This window comes from Acanthopagrus latus, chromosome 8, assembly GCF_904848185.1.
Source record: "Acanthopagrus latus isolate v.2019 chromosome 8, fAcaLat1.1, whole genome shotgun sequence".
Taxonomy (NCBI): Eukaryota; Metazoa; Chordata; class Actinopteri; order Spariformes; family Sparidae; genus Acanthopagrus; species Acanthopagrus latus.
The window spans coordinates 23,778,926-23,806,323 of record NC_051046.1 but is presented as its reverse complement, the minus strand read 5'-3'; the positions used below and the strand labels follow the sequence as shown (position 1 = coordinate 23,806,323).

Sequence of the window (27,398 nt, the reverse complement as noted above, 5' to 3'; positions counted from 1 at the left end):
TGTCATTAAGGGATACAACGATCTAGACCGGAAATTCTTCTATTTACATTAGTGAAATGTCACTGAAGCTTCTCATGAAAGCTGGGACTAGGGAATGTAAAGGCACTCAAGGTGGGATAAATGGACTTTTCAGACTGAGTCACCATTTCAAGAGCAGCTACTACAATACAACACAGATCAATGAACTTGTGATAAATATAACTTATGATAAACATGCTGACTATGAACTGGAGAAGTGAAAGCCCAGTGAAACATGAACAGCACTGCTGGGGACAGAGCAGGTGGTGTTGGAGAGTGGCATCGTTGCTATGAATTAACTGATAGTGTTTCAAAACAAGCTAAAAACAAGCTGTGTGGGGGCGTTAGATTGTATCCTTACGTCAATTCATGCAGACATCGTGTTGTGAATGTAGATTTGGCGCAGTTTGTAGGCTCTAGTCTGCGATTCGTGCAGAGCGCGCCCCCGCGACAAACTTCAACAACTGTGCGCGCTCCGGAACGGCTGGTACTTAACGCCTGGCGTCTCGTCTCTGCCACAGGAGCTGTGCGAATGTGTACACCGAGCTAACGAATGAAAGACGATAAAGAGGGATCCTGTGTCTACCACCTTGCCATACATTCAACCATTAATCTGCAGTGAGCTGAAGGATTATTCGTCCGAGGTAAGCGGGTGTGCCGTCGCGAGTGAAACATCGGATTTTCGAGTGTAGTGTGTGCTGGGAAAAACAACAGCCCTGCTGTAGCAGACGTTAGCTTCCTTCATTAGCGCGCTGCTAATGTTGGCTGTTAGCTAGCTAGCTAGCTCTGCTTTGGCAAAAAGCTTGCTAGCCGTGTCGGCAGCCTGTCTGTTGCTTTTTAAGATGCACGGCTGTCTGCGGTGTGTAGTCGATGGGAATGTCTGGTGGGCAAACGTTGTTGTTAACGTCCGCTCAAGTGTGCACGAAGAACGTTAAGGCATCTTTTTCCTAGCTTGCTCACACAGTTGCTAAGCTAGCAAGTCACCAATTCAGCTAGCTAGTGTGCTAAGGGGCACTGCTTTACGGCAAGACGAGGCCTTGTATGTCTGAAACAGTTCGTGCTAGCTCGGTTACGCCGTCGTCTGCCTGGTCAGACAAGGCCAGTTTTCTCTCAAAGCAGGTTAGTTCAGGTCAACAGAAACCCATCATGTCATTGTTTTGCGTAGCAGCGTTACAGGCATAACCTGGTTTAATGACGGCTGTGGAGGAAGTGATGACGAATGTTTACTCAAAGTAACGATGGTGGCTACTGACAGATGCACCGTGACTGCGTGTGTTTGACCTGACTCTAAGGGGAGGACGAGTGAATGTCAGCTTTTAGTTGTTGTCGTTCCTCAGATGGCTCTCATCATCATCATCATCTAACTCATCATTACTGGCTCACCTATGTGTGCATCGCGCGTGCAGCAGCTGAACAGAGCGCACCACCTGTCGATCTGTTATGAGCCATGCTGTCAGAAACTCCAGGGCCATCACTGTGTGACCTTATGATAAAGTGACTTCAGTCTGTTAGGAAATTGCTATGTCTGTTGTAATTCCGGTTATTGCGGTCTCAGATACGGTCGAGATGGGATGGATCTATGCTGGGAGCTACTAGAGATCAACAAACTTAATGAGCTCATAAGAATGACATGGTGTACAGTAAAGGGTACAGGGATAATGTGATGATGTGATGTGCAGAATCAGTTCAGTATCTTTTTCATGTTGAAATGACTCCAGTGTCACCATCAGTGCGAAGACCTCAGATGTATAAATACCAGTACATGACAGGCAAAACTGGAATAGCTCTCTGACTAACTGCATCTCATCAATATAAAAATACACAAATGCTTGTGAACCTAGCTTATAGCATATTGCACAAACATAGGAAGTGCATTCTTCTTACAGTAGAGTAGTTTTCAGAAGACACGACATCCCATTTAACATAAAAGTGGAGGCTGACCGCTGATGAGGCTGAACCCTCACTGACATGTTTTTTTCCTGCTACAAATGGCCCACAAAAGTTGTATTGAAAATTAATCGTATATTAATAGTCAGCTTGATGAAATGGGGAAATGTTAAGGAATCTATTTTGTCTTATTTTTTGGTCATAATAGTCCCCCCCTTGTTGGTTTGTCAGCAGGATTACACAAAAAACACTGAACTGATTTTCAGCAAACTTGGATGGAGGATTGGTCTCTGCCTAGAATAGACCCTGTTAACTTCTGGTCCATATCCAGATAAAGTTGCAAATATGTTGCAGTGTTTGTTTAGCCATAGTCGCTCTTTTAAAGTTCCAAAGTTAATGTTCTGGTATCTACTGATATAGATAGCTATGACATAAAGCAGCTATGCCTGAAGCTTGTATTTTGACTTTGACTTTCTGCAGTGCGATGACACAGCAGTCATTAGTCTGCTCAGCAGCAGGGGTCCTTTCCTTTGGATGATTTCACCTCCTAATTAGAACTCTTTTTTTATTGTATGGTGAGCATGAGTGCTACGTGATATTGATTATGAGAGAGGTGGTCACATTTGTTGCCTATATTGAAGTTTCACTTTAGAATCGATATAAGATATATAGTAGTGGGACTAAATCCAGAAAAAAGCCTGGGCTCTAGACCCAAATGAAAACCTGCCAGAATGTCCAACCACAAAAAGAATCGTAGTAGACCTTTTTTCTTTGAAAACTCTTGGACACCCACATGTGTGTCACCTGTCATTCTGACCAGTTCGAGTTGATCAGGCCTACGAGTGCATCAAAACTACCAGGCGAGTCAGGCCAGGGTGTCAATTACTCGGTAATGCTCGACAAGCTCTCACACTCTAAAAATTCTAATCAGCCCCACACACATACACTTAGACACACATACAAAATTCTGAGCAAAAAATTGGCGTCTTGTTTTGTGCTGACTGTGGTCAGTACAGTGGTAGTTGTCTATAATGCAGCAACAGAGATGAACTTGTTTTGACCTGAGGGTTTTCCGTGGCTTTTAGAGAGGCTTAGTCGTTTGGTAATGTAGCCACCAGGGTGGTTTTCATATGTGGATTGATGTCAACAGATGCCCTGTTGACAGGGATTTATGTCATGGATTGAAATGATATGCTCAGTAAAATGCAGGAAAGAAATGGAGGATGGCTTTTTCACGTATTTCACGTGTTTGCTGAAAAGTTAGCTTAATTTGTAGTGGCACAAACTCAGCAACAGTTTGCAGTACAGTTGGCAGTGTTTGGAAAGCTTATGCATCCGCTCAAGTTCTTTAGTGAGAAATATAAAACATTCTGATTGCCTGTTCTGACAGTCCCAAACACCAAAATATTCACATTCATTCTCATTTATGACAGAGATTAGCCGAGTATACTCACATTTGAGATTCTAAAACAAAGAGCTTCTCTCAAACATTTTCAAAATAAACAAAACCAAGCCAATTGTCAGTTATATTACAAAACTGTGCATGGAACTCAGCATAGTGCCAGTGGTGTTCCCAAGATGCCATGCCACAACTGCTAATGATATTTTGTTTTCATATAGTCACTGCAGTATTGGGTCATGGTAGGGTGGCATTTAAACACACATCAGCAGTGTGCTGAATTCTCACATTCCTCAAGGTTTTCCCCTCTAAAGAGGAAACGTTGGTGCACCAGTGGGATGTTCTCCAGCTGAACAGTGTGACTTCTGTTCATATGCGGCCTCCCTGTTGTTATTTTCCCTTAGTGTTTATTCTACCTCTTATCTGTGGGTATAGTGATGGGAGGCTGAATTCGTTTATATTGTGCCTTCTGCAGTGACGATTATGTAACCATATGTGACTGACAGTTGTGGTTCCAGTGGCACAGACACCCGTTAAACATGATATAGGATGTTTTAGAGGTAGTAGATTTGTCAGTCTGTTAACGACTGTATTGTGGATACACATGCTTAAAGGTCCAACTTGTAGGGAAGATGATTTTTTAGTTATCCCCAACTCATCAAATACTGTTTTTGTAGGTCGTGTCTGCCGCCATCCCAAAGCATCAATACTTGTCGAGTTGGGAATTATTACAAATTGGCCACTTTTTAAAAAAATTTTGTCTACTTTTTGTAATTAGCAGTGTTTTTTGGAATCAGGAGTCACTTGGTTTGATCCAATTAACATCTCTGGGAGGCCACATAATTATGTTCATGGACGCAAAGCTGTGGTTTACACGCAGCTTTGTCTATAATATCGACTTATATTGACTGTGAATGTTTAAGAACTAATTTCCCACTGTATCGTTGCACCTGTGCCAGCTTGGCTTTCTTGCTTCTTTTACTCTGTAACAGCATTTTTAGTGCAACATGTCGCAGCACTGCCAGACAACTCGAGACCTACGGGTCTGAGCGATAATTACAGAATCGTGTGTGTGTGTGTGTGTGTGTGTGTGTGTGTGTGTGTGTGTGTGTGTGTGTGTGTGTGTGTGTGTGTGTGTGTGTGTGTGAGAGTGATAAACACAACAACAAACAGAAGTGAGTGGATTTGTCCCCCTTTTTTTAATCTTCGTGCTGGCGTCAACATGGAATGTTTTATTATGAAAAGTAACCAGATGTTATGTTGCTGTTTCGGTGTCTGACGTGGCGGAGCGGAGATGGACAGAACATGGATCAGGTGGAATTTAGGGGTTATGCCCGTCTGTGTGAAGTAAGTTTATTGAGTTTTGAATGACTTCATAGAGTTTGTTGTGCAGAGCAGCTGAAGTTGCATTGGAAGCGCCCAATCTGTGGAGAAGTTCAAGCAGGCAGAGGTCAAGCTCATAATTGGCTAGGTTATGAAAACATAGACAAATAAAGCCTTCTTTTCCTGCTGGTTTAACACTTTGAAATATTTGATTCTTCACAAGAAACCTTCAAAAGAGTGAATGATGAAGGAGAGGATGTTTGCTGCCTTTTTATCATCAAAAGTTTAAATGTTTGCTTGATATAGACTAGTGAAAAATGAATTCACTGTGCTGCTCAAAGGCTACCGTCAGCTGCCTGGAACTTTTAAAATGGAGTGTTTGGTGCTTGTTACTCACATTAGCTGATGCTGTGAAACAATAACTGCACCTTAAATATGACAACTTTGACCATAGATAGTTGTGTGAATTATGAAACGGCAATTGCATGCCTTGACTGTCTTTACTGAAAGAAAAAGAGAAAAACTCAACAACTAAATGTAACATTCCTTGGTAGTACTCACACAATGTAGTGACAAACTTTACACTTGTATAAGTTACAGTAACTAAACCATAGCCCGTTTCACAAAGACTCTGTATTATCGGCACAGCGAGCGCTTGCCATTTCTCTGCCTTTGTTTGTTCCCACTGATCCAAGCAGCTCCAGCGTGAAGCCACTTCAGTGTGTCAATACATAGATTTTTCAGTGTGTTTCCCTGGTGTCTGCCTGTGAATCTAAGCATGTATCGACAGTTTATAATCATATGGATGCAGTTATAGTAATGAGATCCTGACCCATCATGCATCCTGGAAAGTGAAAAAGTTACACTCCAAGTTATATAATTACTTAATCGCCATCAGTAAACAGTACCCTGTCAGACTCTCACTCATGGGGAGGTATGCTGTTTTCTGGTGGAAAGTTCACAAATTCTTTGTTGGGAGGGCTGACCATCAAGGTGATTTTTCAATGCAAGTTTCCAGAGACAGTAATTACAACAACACAATAGTGTAATGAGACAAACACATGTCACTTAATCACCACCATTCATTTTCAGACAGCATGTGATGAAGAGTTGGTAGGACAGACAGGATGACGGGCTTTTCCCCGCATAACTGCTGTTTTTTTTTTTCCTCATAAGTTGCCCTGGTCAGCGCCTCCGACTTTTCCATTCACAGACGCTGGCTCGCCCCTATTGTAGCTCTGAATCAACCTCGGGAGGATCATCAGAACTGTAGCAAAACTGTCCCCCCCCTCTGCATATGTACCTTTCACACAGACAGGGATGCGGAAATTCGGCACAATTCCAGGACTCAAAGGACAGCGTGAATAGGTCTGCTGTTAAACGGCCTGCAAAGCTGTAACCCCATTAGCAGGGGGGATGAGGGCTCTCTGCTTCAGCTGTGTGCTTGGCCAGCAAGTGGTATTTGAGACTCGACGGTGATAACTCGGTTCACATCGACAGTTAATGCAAAGAAGTTTGTTCTTGTTGAGAGAACCTACTGACAGGGCTCTGAAACTGAACTTGTATTCAAAACATCCTTTTCTTTATCCATTTATTCTCAGCAAGGTTTGTTTCTGCTTGCGTCCACAACATTACTGCTGTATCGCTTTCTTGATTTCCCAAACTACGGTGGGCAAGATGTGTGTGTGTGTGTGCGTGAAATGTTCTGTCGTTAGGAGGAGTTTTCATCATTACTGCATCAACTGTATGACAGCCCTAATAATTACACATACAAAATGTGTATCAAGGTGCTCAAACATGTTCTTTTTGCTTACCACATTTGTCAGACTGTATTCTCTTGTGATGCCTAAGATGCTTCAATAGATCGGGGAAATGCTGCTTGACTAAGGTTCGTTCTTAATTTGCACACGTGATGGTGAACATTCTTTTCAGCACCAGATAATTTGTTCCACAAAAAAAAATGCTCAAAATTTGCTTCACCAGCCTCAACTTCACCTCCTCAACTTTCTACAGAAAGCTTGATTGACTAGTCTCGTATTTGAATTCATCTGTAGTCCATCTGAGTTGTTTATGTGCTGAAGGTGATCTTGCTGTCTCAGCTGTGTGTGTTTGTGCATGCTTCTGTAAGGCGTTGGCTAGTGTCACATGGCATAAGACAGGCGATCATCATGTTTTATGTGACATTTCTGAACAGGTTCTTAAGACTCTTACAGTGATCTAGATGTAATTACGTGGCACACATCATATTGTAGTGTTTAGTATAATTGACAAAATCATAAATGACAATATTTGACCTTATACCTAAATGGATAATTAATAAATGAATAACTAATGAATTCTACTATGGAGAGGCACACGGGTACCAGAAATGTTTTGCCTCAAACTGTATTACCTTTTTGGGTTGGCTGGTCAGATTTTCGAATCAGAGTGATGGCAAATTCAACACAGTTGAGAACAAAACATGGCGTCATAGTCGTGGAGGGCACTCAACCTTGACAACAGTTTAAAAGAGAATTAATCAAAGCTGTAGATGTTTTGCAGTTTTTTCACACTTTTGTCTTTAACTTTGACTGGCAGTTACCTGTGCATTTCGCAGAATTTTAATCTCAACAATTGGATGATTTTAGATGCACCTCAGTTTTTTAATGTACCCAAGCTTGTGCTTTCAACCATTAGACTTCCATACCAATCACAGCCGTTAGAAGTGCTCCAACTGTGAGTCATGAAACATTGTGAATGGGGAGTAATGAATAAGACTCTTACGTCAAGAAACCAGGGATTCCCAAAATAACTCCTCCCACTTCGCAAACAGTTGATGCTTTCAGATGATATTTAATCTGTTAGTATATACGTACTTCACTGACTTACTGTAGCTTGTCAGCACACCTGTGCTTTTGTACTGTCCTGGCACATCAGCAGGAGTGTATGTCCAGTGAATAATACTCTGCTCGTCCTCGCAAGAATGACAGCTGTTCGTGCTGGCCTGATGCAGGAGTGTGTGTGAGCGTGAGTGAGAGAGGCAGAGAGTGACTCACTGGCTCTGTAGCAGTGAGGTAATTCTAGATCTGTTATTAATGCCAAAGGGAGTCCCTGCTTGCTTTATGGCTCTCTTTGTGTCTGCCTGTGTGTGTGTGTGTGTGTGTGTGTACGCATGATGCACATCTATGTCTGCATGTTAAACACAAGGTCTGAGGCTTTGTGTGTGTAGCTTGATTTTGTCTTTGCCCCGATATCCAGCTCTGTGTGGATTCTCCATGGTAACCAGCTGCTGAGCTGCACTGTTACTCAGTAGTTTTTCCTGCTGTGGAATATAAGTGACTGCCAAAGTAAAAGAAATTACAACATTAATCCCCAAAAGAAATGTTCAAATGTTGTTTTTTTTGTTTTATTCGGGGAGGAAATTTTCAGCCAAGACTGGCAGTTACGCAGAATCCCAGTGATATTTCTGCACTTGTATCGAACAAAATGTGTGGCATAACTATAACAATCTAACATATTTTACTCTAATTCTAGAAATGTCATAAAACCCAGCTCATTATGTCTGGAAGTACAGTCAGTGAGAGAATTGTGTCATCAAGCAGACGTGTTCTTCTGATGAGTTATATTAATAACCAAGGACGAGATCAATAGTTGATCCTTCGCTCTGACTAGAGCTCTTCATGAATCTAAAAAAGTGTCCCTGAATCAGAAGACCTGTTTGTCTTAGCTTAACATGAGAGTACTTTTGCAAACAAACCACAAGAAGTAAACAGAGTCAGGTGGCATCTGCACCTGAGGCCAAACCAGCCTGAATCCTGAGAATGTGGTTTCCTCTGTTACCTTATCTAGCTCCAAGCCAGATGGGAGTCCCTCTCATTAAAAGTGAATTGGCTCCTAATGAATACATTCTGAGCTGCCATTGGCTTGTTCACTCAGGCATTACACAGTTTGTGTAACCTTTCTCTTTTCTAACGGTGACAATGAATTACTTTGTGTCGGCAGTGATTCCCATAACCTGTTTACAGATTTGCCTAAACAGCCTACAGTTGCTGTATTCACGTATCATAAAATATAATGCCCTGACTAGGGATGTATATCGTTAGGATTTTATCGATGCCGGTGCCGATACTTATCGATACTCTTATAGATATTACAACATGTAATTTGATAGATAGATAGATAGATAGATAGATAGATAGATAGATAGATAGATAGATAGATAGATAGATAGATAGATAGATAGATAGATAGATAGATAGATAGATAGATAGATAGATAGATAGATAGATAGATAGATAAAAAGATCAGAAGCTGTAACGCAGCAGACAGTATCCAGCTGAATTTCAGGGTGAGCAATATCACCAAACACTTAGAGCGCATGCATAGTATGAAGCTAAAGGAATGCGGCATGTTTGATTGCTATAACAATGCGAGCAAAGTTAGCAACCTGGCTAACACTAAAGACTGCAGCACCATGGCAGCGGCATCCGGTTTCGTTTCTGCGACATCAAGTCACGGAGTTTGTTGTTAAGTTTGTAGTCATTACAGTTCGGTAGATGTTCAAAAACAGATAAAGAATCGTAATAAAAAAGTTGAAAAATTACAGATAACAGTATTGTTTGTCCAGAATCTTAGTGGTACCCTGGTACCGACCCAATTAGGAGCCGGTACCAAAAGTTTACTGCTGCACCCCTGATTGTATACAGCAACCAAATCTTAGATTTACCTCAGTACTGACGTGTGGATGTACTTGGGTATTGAGACCAGTTAAATCTCATCAAGTGTGATAAGCTCCTCCAAATGTTGTTAAATGGCAAATCATTGGCAGGTCAAGTGATATTTCTTTTCATTGCAAATGACTACTTCATGTAATCAAAGCACGCGAGGAAAGAAAAAAATGTGTGCCTTTATTCTGACCCTGCTTCAGCGACTTGTATCGGATTAGTACGAGCCGGACTGTGAAAGGGTTTGAGAACAGGAGTCATTTCATATGGAAATGTGGGCTTGTGCTCGGCTCTATTGTAGTGTGTTTTACAACTGCCCCATGATGGTTTGCCTTTTTATGTTTCACACTCACAAGTCTTGTTGTTTCTCGCTCTCCCTTAATTTCAGCTCAATGATGCATCTTGAACATGAATCTTTTCAGACATTTGCATTGCTAAAACTTGTGGAAGATCTAAATGATCTGCCCACCCACCCCCAACACCCATTCTCCCCCCTTTTATAAACCACTGGCTGTAGGTGATGAAGTGTTTGGGTCTCTGGTGGTGAACTGCTGCTTGGTCCAGATGGTTCATTGTTGTATCTGCTGCCCTGCCCCTTTAATAACACAGTCTTGGCATTGGATAGTGTCACTAGTGCTGTTTTTATAGCCCACAATGTGTATGTGTGCCACAGCAGGTTCTTTTTGTCCCCACATATTTTGTGCTGCTGATGTTCTGACTGCATTAAGTTTATATTGTCTGGTGATAATGTGAACAGATGTAGTGTGACGGCAGTGAAGAGAATACAGCAGCAGTGTGTCTGTCTTCTTATTATGCTGAACAAATCTAAAGTGCTTCCACAGTGGTAGCTTAGCCAGAATCAAGGAGATATACAGAATATGCATTGTGAATACAGAAGCACAAAATTGTTATTCTTCAGCTAATAACGATGATTACTAGGGCTGAGCGATGTGGAAAAAAACAATCATAATTGCACGTTTTCTGACCAATATTGCAATTTGTATTTAAATGAAATTTTTAGGTCAAGCTTCGGTTCAAAATTCACTTTGTTATAGATTAAAAATGTGTGATGGAGCATTACCATATTGATAGACCATCAAAACATTAACTGATCTATATTGTAATGTAAGGATAAGTACTTGAAGCTATGAATTGCTGCCAAAAACTGTTAATTTTTTTTTCAATTGGTGTAGAGCATATAAGAATGAGACACACAATTACCACAAAAGTCGTGACTTAAGTTATTTAAAGAAAGTCATAAATATATTCCAATAAGAGAATAATGCGACATTCTGTAAATAATTAGACACTGTAATGTGTCAGGCCCAGGAGCAGCATCTAAATACTGCACATACTGCAAGTTGAATGAGATGATGATGATGATGATGATGATGATGATGATGATGATGATGATGATGATGATGATGATAATGAGCAGCAAAATGAATTGCAGCCTCTGCGCCTAGTTTCAAACCAGAATTTCGATTTGAACTTTTTTACTCATTCAGCCCTATTGATTGCCGGTTTCTCATGGCCGACACCAGCAAGATAACTGATCATTTCTAATATTTGCATTTTCAAAAGAGGTTCCTAACCTTTAGTTTATGTATTCCTGAAAGTATGAAAGACTCAGATATATTGAGAAAAAATGGTGTTTAATGTTCCATAGCTCTAATAAGATTTGTTGTTAATACTCATAGACCCGTTCCCTCCTCGTGGAATCTTTGAATCTTCAAATGACCTTTTGACCCAATATGCTGTTCATCTTTGTTGTGAACGACATTGTCATTAGCAGAGTAAACAATTAGGTTATCAATAGAAAATTTTGAGACTATTTTGAGAAGCACTTAAGTCATGTGTTATGCGAAACGACCAACAGTTTTCTGGTTTAAGTTTCTTCTTCTGATTCTAGATCAGATCAGATCAATGTACTGGTCTGACATAATGCTGTGCAGAAGAATAGCGAGGAAGGATATTCATTTCTTTGCAGCTTTTTAGTTAATGCTACTGTCAACAGTATGTTTCAAAATGGACAACTATGGTGACAAAAGGTTTGTGCAAGCGGTCAGTGCATTAGTACGATGATATGCGGCGCTTTAAATGTTAGAATTTCTGTGTTTTCACAGAGCACCCAGCATGCTGTTTAGTGCTACATGTTAACTCAGCCAACATCTTTCTCTCTATGTGCACTTAGCAAGCTATCACTTTCTCTCCTGCTGACGGACACATTCTGGCTCACAGTCATATTTTGGTTTCACTTGGGCTTCTTTTCCTGGCTGGCTCAGTTTTTGTGTGTGTGTTTTTGGAGAGGAAGAGGGAGCTAGGGTGTGTGCCGGATTGAGTCTGTGAAAGAAATGAGCAAAGGGTTACATAGCTAGACTGTTTCTACAAAGTACCATGTTAACATTTGACCCATCATAGGGAGTGTAGTCCTCTGAAGAGCAACATCATATTGTTTTGATCTGCAAAGTGTGGTTTTTGGGCAAATCTGTAATTTTGCAAAAGCCTGAAATCAGTGGTAAGATCCACCACACTTCCCAGGGGTTTACAAATTTCTCAGATTCAGCCATTTGAGGTAACTTAGTGTGATAAATATACATATTACATTGTGGCAAACAGCAAGTTTAAAAAAAAAAAAAAAAAAAAAAAAAGAAGAGGCAGTGAGAAAGTGAGGTATGGTGTCAATGAGGGCAGCTGCTGGTACAGCCTGCAGCCAGACAAGGCTGAAATCTGAGACTTGCACAACCACAGAGTCGGGCAGAGGGAGGGGGCCGAGAGAAAGAAACACAAGTTGGAGAAGGAGGGAGAGAATGTCCATGGAGGAGAAAGAAGGCAAAATATGCAGGCTCGGGGCAAAGCAAGCATGGAGGCTAGTGGGGCGGAAGAGGGGAAAATGGACACAGATACAGACGTGAAAGATGAAGTGTAGCAAGGCAAATAAAATTAGTAACAGTCATGTCAAGGTCTGCGCGAAAGAGAAATGATGTGTTGCGGAGAAGAAGGGGTTATGTGTTTGGGCAGGAAGCCACTGAGAGAGAAAGGGGAAGGGTGAGGGAGTGAGCATGCTCAGTTTGGGCTGACATTGGATGCCGGCTTAGCTTTTCTCTGTCATGCACACAAACACACCCAGCAGCAGTGACCACCTACCACACTCCAGGGGACAGAAAGAACATGGCTTAAGAGGAAAAAGCCAGAGGGAGAGTGACTTTGTTTGGGACTTTCCCTTGTGTTCCTCTCTCACTAGCTACAGCCGTCTCCACTTCCACCAGGAAACCCAGAGAGAGCAGGGCTTTGTTTTCAGTCGCAAAGGATTATTCTTCCAGCAACTGCTGTACACCATGCAAGATTTCTTTTTCATAGAAAACCATAGAAACCAGCCCTCCTTTTTCACGGAAGTCTACTTTTGCGCTGCAAGCCTAGAATTTTGGAAAATAATTTGGAAGTAGATATATCTGTTGTTGTTTTTTTTTTTTACCTTCTCTTAAAAGCAATGCAGTGATACAGCGACAAACTGACCCTGACGATCTGGCAGCAGGAAAAACAAAGGTGGAACTTGTAGAAGGATAATTATCCATTGTTGGAGAGAATCTACAGTGACTTTGCTAAACTGTCTCATGTTGCCTTTAGTTCCTAGTGGCTGACTGGGAGCAGCAGGGGAGTGGCAGGCTGACCACACGCTGACAGACTGCTGACAGACTGTTGACTTAATTTTAGTTTGACTGCTTCTCTGTGTTGCAGCATGAGCACCTAGCAACCTGCCTGCTGTTCCTCTTTAGCTCTCTGATGGATGCCTTCTTTGCATGCTGTTCCTGTGACAGAGGGACTTCAGCATTTTAAAATGTGACATTTTTGTTTTTTGGATTCTATGGACACAGACATAATCACTCTTCCTCCTCCTCCTTTTGTCCCATCCCCTCATAGGCTGTTATTTTTCCGGCTATTAAGCATCTCCATTGGCTGTCTGGACACAGCCCTGCATTCTTTCATTACAGCTTCCCCCCGCACCCTCCTGCGCTTTTGCTCCCTAAATTGGGGGACCAGGAGGGAAAAATGTGATCCTCTGTATCGTGGTATGTTTTTTTTTTTTTTTTTTTTTTCTTCGGCCAGCTGCAACAGTGTGTGGTTTCCATGGAAAACGGCAGAGAAATATGGAGCTTAGGGGCCGCATGAGTGCTTTATCCCTATGTCTCTGGTCCAAGTGAAATCAAAGCCGGCTTGCGTAGCACTGCAAGTTCCGCCCTGGTACTCCTTGTTCGGACTCTTCTCGTGTGTAGCTACAAGAAACACACACAGGACTAAAGGTGAATGAGTGTTTACAAGATGATACACACAAACTCGCACACACTTGTGGAAACATTTATACCTTTGCTTACAGGTGCAATGTGTTACCCGCAGTGGTCCTTTTTAGCTGCAGCCAAGGTGCTGTAAAATGTCGTAAATTCCAAAGCTGAGTCCAGCTGCAGCTCTGTGTCTGTCAGGTTGATAAATTGATACTTTGTGTGCAGGGAGCCAGGCTAGCAAAAGTGCTCGTACTGTATGTCGAATAGCTTGTGTGTGGGTGAGTACAGAAGACTCATTAAGCAAGCGTGCCTGTGTGCATTGTGAATTATGTGTGCGAACACTGCACAACATGCGTGTGTGTGACTGAGAAAAGAGTGGGCCATGAGTTGAGAACAAAGAATGGCATGTTTGTGTTGAAGCCCAGCTTGTTTTCCGCCTCCCCCTCCACTCGTGCTTCTCCTCAGCCTTTTTGTATCATGTGAATGTATGTGTTTATGTTTTGTCCAAGGCAAGTTAGTACTTGCTGCAGAATAATTTGTGTGACTTAAACATCTTTCAGGATAAAATGCCTACACACACCCCCCCCTTTTAAAGAGATTGAGATGCCAGAAACTCTGCTCCCTGGAGATGCGTATCTGCTGTGAAAGACTTTGAAATAGATCACATGATCTCTTTAGAAATAGTGGAGACTTGTTGAAAATGCGATCTTTCCTAAGTGTTTGATAAGCCGAAGTCTTGATGCATCAAAATCAGCCACTCTCTCTCCTTCCTGGATGGATGCTTCAATGTGTGCTGCTCCATTAGCCCAACAGTGGCTATATTCACATGCACTCAATTCTTCAATTACAGTGTTAACACAAACGTGATTGCTTGATGTCATCATTCTTCCCGTTCATAGTGGTTCTAAAGAGATGTCTTTCTAATGCACTTTCAATTGAAGCAATGGGAGAAAATATCCACATTGTTAACAACGTATTCAAAAGTTTATGTAGCTCAATTGAGGCTTTAGTCATCCGAATGAACAAATACAGGGCATGTATTCCCCTGTTCTAGTATGCCATTGCCTCTTTGTGTTTCTCTGAACAGTGGACAGTCTGTTGAGCTGCAGTGGAGTGATGGTAACAAAAAGAGGATTTTATACTAGAAAGAAAAAAGACTGGCAGATACCCTCTTGTCTAAGTTAGACTGCAGAAGCCTCTTTTGCTACATGAATGTTTGAATACATTCGGAAGGGGGTTCTTGAATGTCTGTATAAAGAGAAGGGATGATTACAAGCAAAGTCTGTTTTCATATGTGTTCATATGGATACCTTACTATAATCTTAATAGACTTGTGGAGCTGTCCTTTTTAGCGTGTTCTATGACGGTTGATCAGAGTTTGAGGAATATCTTGTAAGAAGCAGACGCGTCGTGTTTTAATATGCTGCAGCTAGGGAGAGCTACCTATAATACAGTGCAGAAGATTTCACCAAGGTCAGCACATTTGGAAAACACATAATTGATGTAACGGATGTGGCGACAATACTGACATGTAACTAGTGTCATGTGTTTCATCATGTAAATTGTGGAAGGTTTTTTTTTTTTAATTCTTGGCATGTCAGGGAGAATGACAGAAAACCTGTCTAAGCATCAGAAAGCTTAAAAAAATAACTTTGATTTGCACTACTGTGTTTTAGTCACAGCCCCATATTTTCAGTTCTTATCTAATGAGGAGCCTCAAATTATTTAAATTTCCCATACCAAAATATTATGTGCAGAACAATATTTTAATTAATTGCTGTTTAGACTAAGTAACATTTTCTAACTTTTAGCTTTTAGTTTTCCTTTGATAATCAGCCTCAAACTGCATTTGACACTATATTCATCCATACACAGTTACTGTGTGTAATATATTGTAGTACAACTGTGCTGAGCCAATCTATTTATATTGCCTTAATCATGATTAAAAATTGTGGGACCCTGTGTAAAACAAATTAAACATATAAACTTATTCTAAATTTACACAAGCTTGGATAAGAGCAACAGAGCTCTAGGAAAGTTTTGGCTCGCATCTTGTTTTTATTCACATTTCACACGGTACCAGAGTTCTTGGTATCAGGGTTGTAGATCAAGTTTGTGTTAAGATGTTAGTTGCCCTTAACACACAGTGAAGACAGATTAAACAATCAAAGAACTAGAGTTTAGTCTCTCCCAGTGCAGCAAATTTGTCCTGGCAATACTAGCATACTAGCATGAACATTGTCTGAGGAGATTGTGGAGGTGATGTGTGTAATGTTTACATGAGACCCAGTTTTCTTACACGGCGGCCATAGTCACATGAGTTGACTGTTTGTGTGCATGTAAACTGGCAGTAGTGGTGAAAGGGCATCTTCAATGAATACTGTTATCTTTTCCATTTGTACAACTACAAATTGGCTTCAGAATACATGCAGATAAGTCCTGTTTAGAAAATAAACTTTGTGGGTGTTGCCACTGTGTGTTTTTATAACAGTGTTGCGAGTGGAAACTGGTGATCTCCTTCAGTTGATAGTGAACACAAATGGACAAGTTGTAATGGAGTTATTGCTTTTCACATCCAAAACTTCTAACAGTGATCTTATGCTGTGGACTACATGTGCACCCACTGAGCCTGGATTCTGATATAGAATGCATCATGAGACCGTTTCCAACTGTTTCTTGAAGAAAGTCTGTGTGTATTTCTTCACTATTCGTGTTTCCATCAGCAGAGAACTGCCCTTCTGCAGCAGATCGGCTTATATATTGTAGTAGATGCAAAAAAATTGAGAGCGTCATTAAACCAAAGTGTGCTAAAACATTATAGCACTAGGACTTTTCTTACTGCATATTCTTAAGAGATGACTCTGGAATAACTTGGCTCCTTGTCTAAAAACAAATTCGTAATCCAGGGTTGATGTCCAAGTACTCGGGTTTTCCACCGATTCACACACACACAACCTATTTAGTTGATTTTAATGGGGCTATTGTACAAATCTGGGGCCAACCCTGCTCCGGAGCTGGGCTAGCAAGCACTTGGCTTAAATTATGGTGCTGACCAGAATTGTGCCAGTGTGAATGCTTTTGTACAGACTGGCTATACAATGTATGTGGACTGTTCATCAGGTAGCTGCTGCAACTCTTAAGCTTCAGTTGTAATCGCTGAAACTGGCTGCACCAGGTGTAAGACTGGTGCGTATGTGCCATAGAGATCCACTCTGCAAGCGTAAAATAGGCCAGCTTTCCTTTTTAGAATTGTTTTAATGGTGTGGTGTGTGTGGCCCTTTTATTCAGAAATGGGTCACACAGTGTCACTAGTTTGTTAAATTAAACGACCACTATACAAGAAATTAATAAGGTTTTGACAGTTTCTTATTAAACGTTTCCTGTCAGTAGCCAGAGCATCAGCCTGCGGCTAAGAGGGTTATAAGAATGCTTTTAGCTGTGGTGTAGTGGGAAAAGTTCCTACTGCTACTTAAAGTTGAGCATGAATGCTAGAACTGAGCTAGCACGTAAGAACTATGGTAAAACATATCTGTACATCTAAGCAAAATCTAAGGATGAATTAGCATTATCTTAGGTGATGACTTCCTATAGATTAAGCACTTAGCTTATCAAACTGTGTTGGTGAACAGAGTTCAACCAGCTGGCAGCCACTTCTGGAGAATGATGGTCTTGCATCAGCATATTATGATCCTGACACAGATACAAACCTAAACTGATGGATGGAGTTTTATCTGCTTTATGAAATATAAATTAGCGGTGCTGGGAAAACAGTATGGAGACAGCACAGTAGGAATCGATGAATTTAGAAGTCTACTCTTCTTCACGTTGCATTAGCAGCGCAGTAAGTGGCTTAAATTGCTTGAATGAGCATTTTTGCAGTTCGAGTGCACGAGGCGTGCAGTGCCCTTCTTCACCTCCTATAGCCTGTTGGCCCAGCAGAGATAGCACCCATAAACATTAGATTGTGTCATCATGTAAATCGGGTCTGCTTCAAATGTGAACTGACTGGAGCATGTGTCACACCCACTTTCAGAGATGACAGAACCAGGCCAGTGAACGAAGATGTCCATTTACCACAAAGGACGCCATGTTTAACTCGCTGTCTCTGACATCATGGTTTTTGTGGGTTTATTGTTGGGATGTTATTAGTTAGGTTTGATTCCCAGACACTATTTTTTTTTCTATCTTTGCTCTTCAAAGTCATGTTTGTTTACCTTGTTTTTTTTCTCTTTACAGAGGTCCCCACATTTCAAGAGAAGACGAAAGCCTTATTTGGAAATCTTATGGACGAAGGTGGGTATCTATGTTTCTGATGGTGTTTTTTCCACCCTTTGCATCCGTCTTCCTGTCAGTCTACATTTGTGCTTGAAGACAATGGTTCCCAAATTGTTTTCAGTGGATAATTTCACTGGGTGTGTCCTGATCTTCGCTTCATGGCTGTTGTTTGACCTCTTTCCTGTTTGAGGATTTGGAGCTTAGTTTACTCTAGTTGGGCAGCTTGTTGCACCATTTATTCTCTCTCCAACACAGACTGGTGTGGAACTTGACATCCCTGTCTGCCACTACCTTTTTTATTTAGCCCTTTTATTAGCTACACATTGCTCCATCCGTTCCCCTTCACTGTTGCGCTGCTCCTTATGAACGCTTAAGGACCATCTGCACAGTCATTGTTTGTACTCCTCTTTCTGTCCTCATCGTTTCCTCCATCTCCTTGACATGGCGCAGTATGTGCTTATTGCCCTCTCTCTATCTGGTTAGCTGACTCACTCTTTGTCTCCCCAGCCTCCTCTGAGCTCATGTTTTTTCTACCTTCTATCGGCCGTTTCTTGTTCCTTTTTGTTGAATGTATAATTTGGTTAAAAGGGTTCTCTGGAGAAGTATCATTCATAATGAGTTACTAGTTCTTTTTAGTGTCTACATTTTAAAAACTAAAACCCAGAAGCCTTGTAAACTGTAACCCCCCCCCCATCTGCCAACTATACAGGTGATACTTTATCACCCCACTGGCTCCCTTTAGCTGGACTTGTTAATACTTGTTGTAGCCTTCTGTGCAGTCTGCTAGTAGCTGCTGTTAGTCAGGCAAGATCTGGGTCAGAAATAATGTTTACACCACCGCCAAAACAATTTGGCATGTCTTTCTGAAAGTGTATGTTTTCCTTCAGCCATTATACTGCTGTCAGTTAGTTCTACTGGTAGTGGCATTGACCCAAAAGTGTGTGTATACCACATCGATGGCAACTACACTTGGTCTGTGTGCATCAGTGAAAAGCAGTGGCTGATGATATCAAACGATAAATGGACTTAACATAACCTTGAAACTCATGAAACCCTCATGGCTGAATTAAAACAATACTTTATATTCACTCACACTGTGATTGGGTGTGGCATCTCAAACATTTCATCACCGCGAGACTTCAGTGTTGATCTGTTTGAGGCAGATATGTTCAGCCATACAGTAATTCTGCTGATTGAGCTGTAGTCAGTATTCCTTGGTGTACTGTATCCAATTCATCTTTTGTAGGTTACTTTTACCTTTTTAACATTTGAGTGTCTAAACTGGCAAACTGGCACATGGAAATTTCCCTCTTACCCCCTTTGACACTAGTTGTTTTCAAGTGGTCACACATCATAAGATGGCACTGCACTGTTTGAAATCAGGTCCCATCAACCACACCCAAAACCAACCAGACTTCCTCACACAGAAACTCACAGTTGGCAGAAAGCATCCACTCATACAAAGTGACTAGTCAAGAATCCTTATTGGGGCTTATTTATGAGAGAATTTTAGAAACTTTAAGACATCTTCGTATTGTGTTACAAACACATAGACTGAAGTAAGCATGCTAATCAGCTAGCACCAACAGGTCTGAAGTTCCTTTGTTAGTGGTTTAAACACCAGCACTACCTGGTTCCCCACATTCCCAGTTTGGACTGCCAGCTGCGTGGCTAGCTGAGCTAACTAGTTAACAGCTAAGCAGCAAGTAGCAGTTACTGTAGCAATATGCTATTTGTTTTGAATTTTGCAGGTAGTCACTTCTTACATGTTGCAGCTTTGTGCAAAAAGATGTTCTTTTCTTCCAAAGACATGGCTACATCACACATGGACATAAAGTAATGATGTAAGGACATGGTATGGGTCAGTTGTGAGTATAAGGTCGTGCTGTTGGTGTGAGCAGATTGGAGTCAGTGTAATGTTCAACACCATCTATTTATATTACACATAAGGACATAGCAATATTTTGTATTTCTTGAAAATTAGTAATGCACTAACATTAGTACATAGTAAGAAGACTGTTCAACTGTTATTAAGCTTGCTGAAAACACCGACAGAAACACATGGCAAGTTTCAAACTTTGCTATATCTATACACAACCAAAAAACAATTTTAAATTCTTTTTCACAAGACCTGGATGAATTTAGAAATACTCAAGATTCAAACATGAAGCAAGCTATCTACAACAGATTGTTGGGTATTGTTTTGATTGTATCGATTCCATTATTACTCATCAGTCCCGGTTCTCAATGAACTAAAGTGCATTCAGGGGCAGTGCACGACACCTAACTGCAAACAAATGGAGGTATAAAAACAGAGGGGCGGGGTAAGTTTTAAAGATGTATGGATGTATTATCCTTACGATGTGCTGGCACTGGCAGAGGCTAACACAATCTAGCTCGGAGACTGCAAGACATTGAACGCAGTACATTTGTTCACTCGTTCATCGATGCTATGCTGACTTAAATGTTTCAGAAGATTTGACATGCAGCCTGACTTGCAGCTAATGAACTTCTCGTTTACATTTCGTTTTGCCCTGTAATTACTACGATTGCTGCTGTGACACGCTAGCCATGTATACTAGCTTTCTGGCTCCTTGCTTTGTCCTGGCTGATGAAAAGGTCCTGAAAGGTAGCCATACTAGCCGTGCCCTTGCAGATATATGTAGCATTTATATGCACTTATGAATTTTTATGTCAAGTTTAGGAACCGCTAAGCAGAACCAAAATTTAAAAATGTTCATGGGTACCCAGCACTTGGCTGGGTACGGGATACCAAGTTCTGGGTTTATCATTTAGAACCATATTGGTTCCCAACCCTGGCCACCAGTTCTGATGATTTCATTGTATTGGAGCTATATTTGTTAAGCCTGTGACTGTCTGTGTGAAGCTACCCTGTGTTAGCTATTCCAGTCCTGCATGCTAGCAGACAGTGACCCTGGCCTTGGCCAGGCTGAATGTCCTCAGCTAATATAGTCCCACTGCTCTTTGCTGCTGCTAGCTTGCATGCTAGCCAGCTAAGAAGTTCTATTAATAGCTGGCATTATCTCCATCACAGCAGATGTGTTTAGAAGCCAGCAGGCACAGTTACAGCCAGCTAATGCTATCTCTCATTAGGTCCAGTCTCCTGCAGTTGGCGTATGTGCATGTGCACATGCAGAAAAGCTTTGGCCCAGCAGATGCACCAGCAGGGCTGCCAGCTACCAGGCTAGATGTTAAAGTGATGCTTATGCAAGGAGTTATGTAGATTAAAGCATTGCATTTGGTAACCATGGCTATTGGGCAAATCCAAATAGCCATGGGTATGTGGTCAAAAGTGTCAACAGGAAAAAAACAAATAATTGAATTTTAAGACGGCATCTTCAGCAGAAGAACTGGGACTAATTACTTGGTTCCTAGCACTGTGTGTAGAAACATGGATCCAACTGTTTTTTAAAGCTTTTAAAAAAGGTTAACTTCTAGTCATCAATAAATAGTATAAAGACAGAATGACCCTGGTACACATGCAACATGTTTCGCAAAAAAAAGAGTCCTGTCAGTGTGAAAATGTTGTAAGACCACCTATGATGTTCCTTGACTCAGTTAAATTAGCTGCTGTGTCAGGCAGATTGAGCAGCGTCGACCAAAGCTTTGGCAGCATTTTGTTGGTGGGTGTTAATTTCCCAGCTGTTGTATTGTCTGTCTACATATTGCACTCCCTCTCCACCTGATTCTTTTCACCTCCCACACATACTATATTCTCTTTTCTCCATATTTGCTCCTCCGCCGTGGGTCTCCCGGTGCCGCGTCTGTGGGTGGGGCTATAAAGATGGTGAACTATGCCAGGTACCAGAGTAGATGGAGATGCAGGCATGCACAGTCATCCTACACAGCACTGAAAAGACCTGACATAAAAGGCTCATCTTCCTGTCTTCTCCTGTTTCTGAAAGCTCCACACCCACACTGTGTTGTCCACTCTTTGCTTATAACACACTTTTCACTCCTCGTCTCTCCTCCTCCGTTGTCCTCATCTTTTCATGTTCCATTTGTTTCTAGCTCTTTGTCCATCTGTGACGTACTTGCCCTGCTTGGTTCTCAACTTTGCTGTCTCATTCCTCCTCCTTTCCTGCTCCTCCCTCCCTTTTTTCATCATCCCCTCCTCTCTCCCTTCATCTCCAATAGCTCTGCTTTCTGTCCCATATTCCTGAACACATAGCTATTCTCCTGCCCATCATTTTTACTCCCTTCTTCTCTCCCCTCTCCTATTCTCTGCTCCACAGGCCATCCCATACTTAACCACAAACCTGTTACCAAGGCAACTGCACAGCACGATAGGAAACAGCAGTGCCACACGCACACACACACGCACACCACATCTGAGTTCACTTTACTGTCTGGCGGTTCTTTTTTTATGTATGTGACTAAGAGAGTCTGTGCTGCTCTGGCCTGGTGCTGGGACAATAATAGACATGTAGTACACAGTAGGCTCAGACCATAGAGAGTCTGTCAGGCAGGCAGAGGACACTGACGTGTACACAGCTCATTCCTCATGTGGTGCCATAGAAAGGTGGTTTAACCCCTCCCATGAGAGTTAATGGTCTGAAGCTCTGTGGTTACACATGTGACAGTGCGGCTGGTCTACAGTGATTGAAACAAGTGGGTTACCACACTGACTGTTTACGACTGTATGATCATTCATTTTACTTTTATAAATGTGATGAATCAATACATAATATAAGCATAGATCACATACTTTAATCTGTATGTATAAGTGTGATTATTATCCAGCCAACTCACCGCAGATTCTGGCTCTGAGCACCACTGATGAGATGAGAATAGATTAGCTTAGCATGTACCTGCATGTCTTCATGTAAACAATGGTTGAACTCCTCCAAGCGTTGGTAAGGAAGGAGGTTTTATTTCTCTGCATGACAAGACTTGCCAAAACAGTGATGTCTGACATGAGGATGATGATGAGGATAGCTTTGTGTTGAATTGAAAGTTAATGATTGCTCTGCCATGATAGTGATGTGAAAAATGTTTCTTTTTTTTGTTGAGGAACATGTGATGACAAATTAGCTTTTGTCAACAATATGTTCAGTATATATTGTTATGGTAATTTGATATAGTATCATCTTCATGTCCGTCCCACCTCTTTATCAGAAATGAGTCGCCAGACTGCCACCGCGCTGCCCACAGGAACCTCCAAGTGTCCCCCCTCACAGCGCGTGCCCACCCTGTCAGGCACCACCGCCTCCAACAGTGACCTGGCAAGCCTGTTCGAGTGCCCTGTCTGCTTCGACTATGTCCTACCCCCCATCCTGCAGTGCCAGTCCGGACACCTGGTACGTATTTAGCCAGGAAAGAAAGCAAAGCCAGCAAATGTAATGATTGTCTCACAGGCATTATATTTTACATAGCTAAGTGTGTGGATGTTGTTTGCATACCGCAAAAGTCAATTGCAAAAAGTTATCGTCATTGTGCCAAAGGTTTCCAGAAGGGAAGAGAAAATCTTTATTACCAAGCCAGTTTCATTGTTGAACAAGTCAAGCTTTATTACAGTGTTGATTTAATAAAACAGAATGCATTTTATGGCTGCGAATAATCAAATCTTGAGTGCTCAGCCCCTGCCGACATTTCATCCTTTCCCAGGCAGGCATCAAAGAGAAGAAAAACTTCAGGGAAATAAACACTTAACTTTATGTTTTATCCGTCCCCTCCCAGGTATGCTCCAACTGTCGGCCCAAGCTCACCTGCTGCCCCACCTGCCGAGGACCACTGGGCTCCATCAGGAACCTAGCCATGGAGAAGGTGGCTAACTCAGTCCTCTTCCCCTGCAAGTATGCTTCATCGGGCTGCGAAGTCACCCTGCCACACACTGACAAGACAGAGCATGAAGAGCTGTGTGAGTTCCGGCCGTACTCCTGCCCGTGCCCCGGCGCCTCCTGCAAGTGGCAGGGCTCCTTGGACGCTGTCATGCCTCACCTGATGCACCAGCACAAGTCCATCACCACACTGCAGGTCAGTCACTGACTTGTCTCCTCAGCTTCTTTATTAACTAGGCATATACCGTACTTAATTTTTATTAGCTGGTTGCAACCGTCTTTTCAGCTTTCTTCATGAATGCAGATAGCCCAAGTAAGAGACATAGGGTAGCCCTTCAGTGCATCTTCCTCTGAACACCACAGGAGGCACTTTGAACACACAAGCTGCAGGAAGTAGTCTAAACTGTCTATCTGAACTGTGGCGCGCAGCAGTAAGCTGGTTAGCTAGCCAGTCTTGTTGTTAAACATGCGGTCAAATTATATTTCTTGGTTGTTAATGGTACACAATCCTATTGACTTTGAATCTTGCTCTAGCGTAACGTTCGCTTTCTGGCTAAAACCTAAACTAAAGCCAAAGGGTTTCATGAGCTGAATGGACTAGTTTATCTCCTGTTGCTATGTCATATCAAAGGTGGAGAAGTCAACAGCATTTCCATCACTTAAGAACCTTATGTGACCGTAATGTTTGTTCCAGCAGTTTTGATATCTTGGTGTTTATGTATTGTGTTACAGAGCTAACTTCTGAAGTTAGCATATTATCCAACTAGCCCCATCCCATTTTGGCCCTGTGCTAGCAGTTCAATTAGCAGCTGGACAGCTAATTGAGCTAAAATTCATATTAGGTGAAATTCTGCTGCCTATTTGTTTTGAGTATGAATTTGATAGGTGGCTGATTCTTACATATTGCACCTTTAATGGGCACCCTGTCATTTTCTTTTCACTTAATTACCCCATTCTAGGGACTTAGTCTCTGTTTTCTCAGCCCCTGCTGCTTTGATTTTGACCCTTGATTTTTCTTGGTGGAACTTCACTGTTAAATCACTGCAGTGACCACCCACCGTGTAATGCCTGCCACTTGTTCAGCATCATAAATGTCCATATTCCCAAACAGTTGGCATTTCCCTCCAGTCTGACACTCACCCACACAACAGTACCATATTTGCCAGTGCTTAATAAATTCTGTGTGGCTGCTGCATGATAGATATTGTTATGCGAGTGTATTTTAATATGTACTTATTTCGTTCATCATGATTCAACTCATCTGCAATGTTTTTTTCAAAAGAATAGAAAATCTGATTATTAGGTTTCCCTGTGTACAGTTCTGAAGTGTGGAGTTTTTGAAGCAATGATGATTTAACGTGTAAAATGTGTGTCCAGGGGGAGGACATTGTGTTCCTGGCCACAGATATCAACCTGCCGGGCGCGGTGGACTGGGTAATGATGCAGTCGTGCTTCGGCTTCCACTTCATGCTGGTGCTGGAGAAGCAGGAGAAGTACGATGGCCACCAGCAGTTCTTCGCCATCGTGCAGCTCATCGGGACTCGCAAGCAGGCCGAGAACTTCGCCTACAGGCTGGAACTCAACGGACATCGGCGCCGCCTGACCTGGGAGGCCACGCCACGCTCGATCCACGAGGGCATCGCCACGGCCATCATGAACAGCGACTGCCTGGTGTTCGACACGTCCATCGCACAGCTATTCGCCGAGAACGGCAACCTGGGGATCAACGTCACCATCTCCATGTGCTAAGAACTTTCAAGCGAAGAGGGTTAAAAAGTTACAGATTGTCAGGGGGCATTTTTTAGGGGTCAGATAAATTAGTTGTGACCTCACAGCGCACCCTCCTCTTTGCCCCACCCCCCCTTGATGTGGAACTGGACTGTCTGATCAGGCAGCCTCAGAGGCCCAGGGGGTGGGAGGGAGGGATGGATGGATGGATGAATGAATGGATGAGCGGAGGAATGAATAACAAGGACATAAACCGTGTAGTGATGGCTATAGACTTCTAAACACACACACATGAACATATATGAATATATATATGTGAGACTCATGCACGCACATGTAGTCTGGCGCTCTCTTGGTCATAAACAAGGACACAAACTGAAAAAGCTGTTGAGTCAAACTCTCCCACCGCTCTTGTTTTAGTGTCTCCTTCTTCTCTTCCTCTCAGTCCTCCTCAGACATTTCACACACTACAACTCTCCGGCCGTCACCCCCAGATGCTGGAGGATGGCTGCGCCCCGACAGCTACACACTGAGGAAAAGGCTCAAGCTAGATTTCAACATGGACTCTTGGTCAGTGCTGGGTAGCTAACCAGCTATCCGCCCCCTGCACCCCCACCCCACCCCACCCCACCCTACCCGCTCCCTGCTGTTGGTAAAATCCACCTCAGTACCTGTCAGACTGAACGCTTCACACGCTGCCGACACTTGTAGGGCTACAATCGTGGCTGTGGCTGGGCTTCACCACAGTGGGCGTCTTCATGCATTGGCTAGCTCACAGTGGAACCCAGAGCTCGTGAAGTTCTTTATTGCGGATTTGGGTTGATATCTTCTCTTGTGGATGACCCTGCTGTCGATGGCTGGGCCTGGAACTGCCACCCATTGACTTGGACGGCCATAGCATCCATGACCGCAGACATCCAGTTCTGTCCAGGACTGCAGTAAAGGAATTCCGTACAAGCTCATTTGGTCCATCCAAGGCTCAAGATTGTGCATCGGACGCTCTTTAAATAGTTGACTGTCGTTGTTGATAGTTATTTAGAACAGACTCTGCTCTCATACTGTATGGATTTAAGAAGGCCCACAGTGACATCAGCCCTGGACTTTTTTATTTTATTTCTATTTTCATGGATTGGACACAACAGTGGATTTCTTACACACACATAACACACGCCCGTTGTTTGCATCACAGGCTGTGTGTACAGATGTAATAGTGTATGAATTGCGTGTGTGTCGGGGTATTTTTTTGTTTGTTTGTTTGTCTGTTTTCAGAACGAGGAAAAAAAACACTGCATTTCAGTTGAGTCAGTTTTTTTAGGGGGTCTGACGTCAGTTTCTTTTTAATTATTTTAGTTGTCTTTTTTTTGTATGGGAGGAGAGAAGAACTCCTGGTATTTGTGTATGTGTGTGCGTCTGTATGTGTGTGCGCGCGTCTGTATGCAAGTGTGTGTGTGTGTGTGTGTGTGTGACAGACATGTGGCAAGAAGCCTGCTCACTTTCTCTCCTCGCTCTTCTTCTTTGGTTTCTCCTCTGCCTCCATCTCGCTCTGTCTGCCAGTGTCGGCCTCCACCACTGATTGACTGATCACCCAACCAGGAATGAGGGACAGTTTCTACCGTTACAATGTTGCTATTGTTATTATTAAATGGAGATTATCATAATTATCATTTTTTGTAATGACTTTTAAAAACAAAAATTAAAAGGCAGTTGTAAAACTTGTGGCTAAACTTCAGTGTTTGTAGTTAAAAAGCAAGTTGTCGTTCTTCTGAAGGTTTGTTTTCTCCGAGTTGGATTGTTTTTCTCTTTATCTATTTGTCTCTCCGTCCTCTTGTTTGTGTGCTAAGTCTTTCCTTTTTTTCTGTGAGGAGGGAGGGAGGTCAAGCCAATCATCTCTCCCTTTCTCTTCATGTGGAGTCTCAGTAATGTTGCTGCTCTCCTTCAACTTTTCTGTTTTAATTTGTCATTAAATAAATCTATCTTTTTCATA

General features: G+C 42.2%; 1 protein-coding gene across 1 annotated transcript; it reads left to right on the top strand.

Annotated features, from left to right (window-relative positions):
- Positions 1-467: 467 nt before the first annotated feature.
- On the top strand, positions 468-27,398 carry siah1 (siah E3 ubiquitin protein ligase 1). The gene is made up of 5 exons (XM_037107759.1): positions 468-662; positions 17,847-17,903; positions 23,025-23,206; positions 23,586-23,882; positions 25,064-27,398. Exons 2-5 carry the CDS (start codon positions 17,894-17,896, stop codon positions 25,433-25,435), a joined length of 861 nt encoding a protein of 286 aa, XP_036963654.1. The 5' UTR covers positions 468-662; positions 17,847-17,893; the 3' UTR covers positions 25,436-27,398.